This window comes from Dipodomys ordii, unplaced genomic scaffold (genome assembly GCF_000151885.1).
Source record: "Dipodomys ordii isolate 6190 unplaced genomic scaffold, Dord_2.0 Scaffold166, whole genome shotgun sequence".
NCBI classification, from domain to species: domain Eukaryota; kingdom Metazoa; phylum Chordata; class Mammalia; order Rodentia; family Heteromyidae; genus Dipodomys; species Dipodomys ordii.
In genome coordinates, this window is record NW_012267382.1 from 975,091 (window position 1) to 981,150 (window position 6,060).

At 67.3% G+C, this 6,060-nt stretch overlaps 1 protein-coding gene across 1 annotated transcript in view; it reads left to right on the forward strand.

The window, feature by feature from the left end:
- Muc2 (mucin 2, oligomeric mucus/gel-forming) overlaps positions 1 to 6,060 on the forward strand; it is an 80,629-nt gene that overhangs the window by 20,146 nt on the left and 54,423 nt on the right. The window contains exons 10-20 of the mRNA XM_013033354.1: positions 575 to 669; positions 1,301 to 1,427; positions 1,745 to 2,000; positions 2,275 to 2,327; positions 2,451 to 2,551; positions 2,858 to 3,012; positions 3,221 to 3,359; positions 3,763 to 3,870; positions 4,363 to 4,542; positions 4,657 to 4,896; positions 5,813 to 5,969. Of these exons, the coding sequence (XP_012888808.1) occupies positions 575 to 669; positions 1,301 to 1,427; positions 1,745 to 2,000; positions 2,275 to 2,327; positions 2,451 to 2,551; positions 2,858 to 3,012; positions 3,221 to 3,359; positions 3,763 to 3,870; positions 4,363 to 4,542; positions 4,657 to 4,896; positions 5,813 to 5,969 (1,611 nt within the window). The remainder of the gene's footprint in view (positions 1 to 574; positions 670 to 1,300; positions 1,428 to 1,744; positions 2,001 to 2,274; positions 2,328 to 2,450; positions 2,552 to 2,857; positions 3,013 to 3,220; positions 3,360 to 3,762; positions 3,871 to 4,362; positions 4,543 to 4,656; positions 4,897 to 5,812; positions 5,970 to 6,060) is intronic.

The window sequence follows — 6,060 nt, forward strand, 5'->3', positions numbered from 1 at the left end:
CCTCCGGGCTGGGGGCGCCCGCGTCCCGGCCTCCGGGCTGGGGGCGCCCGCGTCCCGGCCTCCGGGCTGGGGGTGCACGAGCCCTGGCCAGCACGGCCTTAGGGTGGATGGGGCCCTGGCGGGTCAGGGTGCAGGGGTTGGTGGGGGGTGGACAGCCTGCCGTGCCAGGTTCCAGCCTGTCACCTGCTGCTGCCCACCACAGGACTGTTCATGGTAGCTCAGTGACTGACAGCGAGGGCCGGGCTGGCCACTTGCTGGGAGTGAGGGCCGGATTGGCTACTCACGGGTGGTGGTCCCCGTCCAGGGGTCAGCCTGGCGCCGTGAGAGGCAGCTTGAGCTCCCGGCCATTCCCAGGGTCCTCTCTGGACTCTGCTTTAAACTGGGACACTGGGGGTGGGGTCTCCTTGGAGGAGCAGAGGTGGTGGGGGGTTGGCAAGGAGATCCTAGAGATTTGACTGGAGAGAAGAAAGGACCTGGTGTGGGTGAGGGGACCCTGTCCCTCAGCCCGGGTGAGCTACTGGACTGGGGATCTACAGAGAGGCCCCGGCCCTGCTGAGGCTCTGATCCATTCCAGCCAACTATGCTGAGCACTGGTGCTCACTCCTGAGGAGGACTGAGACCCCCTTCGGCAAATGCCACCTGGCCGTCGACCCCACGGAATACTACAAGGTGGGTGTGCAGTGTGCAAATGCACAGTGTGCTGCGTTCAGTTTACAGTGTGCAAATGTGCAGTGTGCAAATGTGCAGTGTGCCATGTGCAGTGTGCAGTGTGCCATGTGCAGTTTACAGTGTGCAAATGTGCAGTTTGCAGTGTGCCATGTGTAGTTTACAGTGTGCAAATGTGCAGTGTGCCATGTGCAGTTTACAGTGTGCAAATGCACAGTGTGCAGTGTGCCATGTGCAGTTTACAGTGTGCAAATGCGCAGTGTGCAGTGTGCCACGTGCAGTTTACAGTATGCAAATATGCAGTTTGCAGTGTGCCATGTGCAGTTTACAGTGTGCAAATGTGCTGTGTCCAGTGTACTGTGTGCAGTGTGCAGTGTGCCTTGTGCAGTGTGGAAATGCACAGTGTGCAGTGTGCCGTGTGCAGTGTACTGTGTGCAGTGTGCCGTGTGCAGCATGCTGTGTGCAGTGTGCAGTGAACTGTGTGCCTAAAGCAGCCCGGGGGCTTGTTGCTCCTGGCTGAGCCGGCATGTTCTAGGTGTGTGTGTCACACTGTGCGTGCGTGCGTGCGCAGCTCTCAAGCGCACAGGTGGCTGGCCACTCCCCTCACTGTCTGCTGCCTTATTCTGCTGTCCAGAGGTGCAAATATGACACGTGTAACTGCCAGAACAATGAAGACTGCCTGTGCGCGGCCCTGTCCTCCTACGCCCGGGCCTGCGCGGCCAAGGGCGTCATGCTGTGGGGCTGGCGGGAGCGTGTCTGCAGTGAGTGCCCCTGCATGCTGGGTCCAGGCCCAGAGCCCGGGAGGGGCAGGAGAGGGCTGGTCCCTACGGGCCCCCTGCTGCCTGCTCCCAGATGGGCAGGGGTGCTGCACGGAGTGGGGTACACCCATGTCTGCCATCCCAGGGACAGACTTTGGGAGGTCAGCTAGTGGCCAGCTTTGGGGGGGATCAGCTGGGGACCAGCCTTGGGGGGTCAGTTGGGGGTCAGCTTTGAAGGTGGTTGCTGGGGGGGTCTACTTTGGGGTGTCAGCTGGAGGTCAGTGCACTCACCCTCACTCTGGCCCTGTGGTCCCCCCTAGACAAGGACGTGGACTCCTGCCCAACCTCCCAGGTCTTCCTGTACAACCTGACCACCTGCCAGCAGACCTGCCGCTCGCTCTCCGACGGGGACACCCACTGCCTCAAGGGCTTTGCGCCGGTGGACGGCTGCGGCTGCCCAGACCGCACCTTCCTGGACGAGAAGGGCCGCTGCGTGCCCCTGGCCAAGTGCTCCTGCTACCACCATGGCCTCTACCTGGAGGCTGGAGAAGTGATCCTGCGGCAGGAGGAACGCTGGTGGGGCAGGGGTCAGGGGTCAGCGGGGGGGTCAGGGGTCAGCGGGGGGGGGAGGAACAGGATGGAGGAATGGCTCCGGCTCTGCTCCAGGTCTCTGCTCCAAAGCAGACCTTGGGGAACTCTGTGTGGGGAAAGAGGGCCCCACAGGGGCAGAGATGCTCGGAGCGGGGGTCCCCGGGCAGCCGGCTGGCCGTGTCCGTAGCGGCGATGGCGTTCTTGTGACCGTCGTGAGTGGGTGCAGGGCCCGGCCCACTCACCCCCCCCTCTCTCATAGTGTTTGCCAGAATGGAAGGCTGAACTGCAGGCAGGTCAAGTTGCTTAGCCAGAGTAAGTGCTGCCTGCAGGGCGGGGGGGTCCCGCCCGGGAGGGGGGTCCCGCCCGCGGCCCCCTCCCCTCCACTTCCCCTGCCTCTGCCTGGGGCTCCAGCTGAAGGCCGGCCTCCGCCCGCAGGCTGCAGGCCCCCGAAGACCCTCGTTGACTGCAACAACCTGACGGCTCCCGCCACGCAGAGCCCCCGCCCGCGGGGCTGCCAGGCGCTGGTGGCTGGCTATGTGCGTGTTCCGGGGGCTGCAGTGGGCGGACAGGCTGGGAGGGTCCCTGGCTGCCTGAGCCGGTGGGGGGGGGCGGTGAGGCCTTACCCTGCCCCACCCACCAGCCTGGCCGGATGGAGGGTGGCAGTGTGGTGAGGGGCATGCCCTCCTGGGGCCGGAGGCCATTGCCGGGACTCTGGCAGCCAGCGGGGGGCGGGGGGGGCTGAGGGTGGGAGGGTGGGAGTCAGGGGCCCCGGGGCGGCCCCAGAACTTCGCGGGAGGCAGTGAGGACCTAGCTCAGGAAGCCCTGCTTTGTGCCGCCCCCAGTACCACACGGAGTGCGTCAGCGGCTGCGTGTGCCCCGGCGGGCTGCTGGACGACGGGCGCGGGGGCTGCGTGCCGGAAGAGGCGTGCCCATGCATGCACAACAAGGACCTGTACCTCCCGGGGGACCAGATCAAGATGGACTGCAACAACACCTGGTGAGCAGGCCCCGCCTGGCCGCTCCTCCAGGGTGGGCCGAGGTGGGCGTGGACTCCGGGGGGCCACAGAGGGCCCCAGTCCGCAGCTGGCCTCCGGTGTCTGCAGAGGCCTCGGTGGGCGTGGGGCCTTTGGGACGGCCGTGCACTGTGGTCACACGCACCTGCGTGAGCTGCCTGGGCGCCTCTCAGCTCCTCCTGCTCCCCTCAGCACCTGCCAGAGAGGACGCTGGGCGTGCACGCAGTACGCGTGCCACGGCACCTGCTCCATCTACGGGAGTGGCCACTACATCACCTTTGACGGGAAGCACTATGACTTCGACGGGCACTGCTCCTACGTGGCTGTGCAGGTGAGGCTGGGCGGGGCCGGCGCCTGTCCGGACACCTGGAGGGGCTCGGGGTGGGACCGGCAGCCTTCCCCGGCCCCAGACGCCCACCCCTCACCCTGCCTGGAGGTTGGGCTCCTAACCTCACACGCGGGTGGGCGTCCTCCGTTCTGTGTGTGTACGGGTGTACTAGTGCCTGTGTGTGCACTTGGGCGTGTGTGTATATGTGTGCATGTGAACACAGACCCAGAAAGTCTCCAGGCTCCCCCCGCCCCCTGTTTGGGAAGCTGTGGAGGGCTGTGGTTGGTGAGGCTGGGCGGGGGGAGAGGAGGCAGAGCCGGGGTTGGGTTGACCAGCGGGAGGCCCCAGCCCTGCTGGCAGGGTATACGCAGAGCACCCATGCTGTGGCCATCCTGCTGGCCCCTAGGACTACTGTGGTCAGAACTCAACCGGCTCCTTCAGCATCATCACCGAGAACGTGCCCTGCGGCACCACCGGCGTCACCTGCTCCAAGGCCATCAAGATCTTCATAGGCGTAAGCACCAGCTCCCCGGACTGGGGACTCCTTGGGACCCTCCCCCGGGACTCCTTGGGGCCCTCCCCCGGGACTCCTCGGGACCCTCCCCCAGGACTCCTTGGGGCCCTCCCCCGGGACTCCTCGGGACCCTCCCCCGGGACTCCTCGGGACCCTCCCCCAGGATGCCTCGGGACCCTCCCCCAGGATGCCTCGGGGCCCTCCCCCGGGACTCCTCGGGACCCTCCCCCAGGATGCCTCGGGACCCTCCCCCAGGATGCCTCGGGGCCCTCCCCCGGGACTCCTCGGGGCCCTCCCCCAGGATGCCTCAGGACCCTCCCCCAGGACGCCTCGGGACCCTCCCCCAGGACGCCTCGGGGCCCTCCCCCAGGATGCCTCGGGGCCCTCCCCCGGGACTCCTCGGGACCCTCCCCCGGGACTCCTCGGGACCCTCCCCCGGGACTCCTCAGGGACCCTCGGACGTGAGCAGTGGCCATCCTCTCCGGTGGACAGGGCACGGAGCTGAAGCTGGAGGACAGGCACCGGGTGGTGAAGCAGCTGGAGGAGGGCCGCCACGTGGCCTTCCTCACTCGGGAAGTGGGCCAGTACCTGGTGGTGGAGGCCAGCACCGGCATCATCCTCATCTGGGACAAGAAGACCACGCTCTTCATCAGGCTGGCTCCGTCCTACAGGGTGGGCGTCCGGCAGGGTGCAGCGCTGCCTCCCCGGCCCCCCCCGCCCCCGCCCCCCCTCCCCCTGCCCCCCACCCCACTCCAAGCCTGGGACTAGCTGGCTCGCCTCCCGCAGGGCGCGGTGTGCGGCCTGTGCGGGAACTTCGACGGCCGTACCAACAACGACTTCACCACGCGGGACCACATGGTGGTGAACAGCGAGCTGGACTTTGGGAACAGCTGGAAGGAGGCTTCCACCTGCCCGGATGTGAGCAGCACCCCGGACCCCTGCAGCGCGAACCCACACCGCCGCTCCTGGGCCGAGAAGCAGTGCAGCATCATCAAGAGCCGAGTGTTCAGCGGGTGCCACAGCAAGGTGGGCAGGCGTGGGCTGGGCATGGCCAAGACAGGTGGGCAGGTGTGGCCAAGACAGGTGGGCAGGCATGGGCTGGGCGTGGCCAAGACAGGTGGGCAGGCGTGGCCAAGACAGGTGGGCGGGGCATGGGAGTGGGCGGGGCCAAAACGGGTGAGTGGGGCACGGGAGTGGGCGTGGCCAAGACAGGTGAGTGGGGCACGGGAGTGGGCGTGGCCAAGACAGGTGGGCAGGGTGTGGGAGTGGGCGTGGCCAAGACAGGTGGGCAGGGCGTGGGAGTGGGCGTGGTCACAGGCGTGGCCATGGCACACAGGCCAGTAGAGGCCTCCTGTGGCTGAGGACCCAGCTCAGGCAAGGCCCAGCCTGCCCATGGCCAGTGAGCCTGTCTGTGGCCCAGAGAAGGAGGGCTGCAGCTGGCGGGTTGGGCTATGCTGCTATTGGTCCCAGGGTCCTCTCCACGTGTGCCAGGGTGGGGTCACCGGCTGCGTCCCCATGGGGTGCTAGTTTCCGAGTTTCTACACTGCACCCCTCACTCTTCCCTCCCTCCCTCGGAGATCCCTGGCTGGTCCCCAGCCTCCCCTACCTTTCCTGGCTCACACGTTCACCCGAGGGAGAAAGGACATAACCCACGAGGGTATGGGCCAGGGGAGGGGTGATTTTAGGATTGCCGTTTACAGCGGAGGCATGGAAGCTCCCGTGGGGGGGGAGGCCAGCCACGGCTGTGCATGGGAGCCACAGGGCCTCTCTGGGCCCTGGTTAGCCACGCGGGGCCCGGGGTGGGGGCAGGTCTAGGGGACTGCGTCCCGAGCTCCAGGGCCTGTGGGGAGGAGTCCTGGCGGGGGGCGGCAGCCTGGCCCCGGGCGGCAGCCTGGCCCCGGGCGGCAGCGTGGGCCCAGACACACTCGAGTCGGTCCCCCAGGTGGACCCTACCGTCTTCTACGAGGCGTGCGTGCACGACTCCTGCTCCTGCGACTCCGGCGGGGACTGTGATTGCTTCTGCTCGGCCGTGGCCTCCTACGCCCAGGAGTGCACCAAGGCCGAGGCCTGCGTCTTCTGGAGGACGCCAGACCTGTGCCGTGAGTGCCGGGCCGGGCCGAGGCGGAGGGAGGCCCGGGGTCTGCTACAGAGGGCGCTCCCCCCCCCATGCCGGGATGGCGCTGGCCCTCA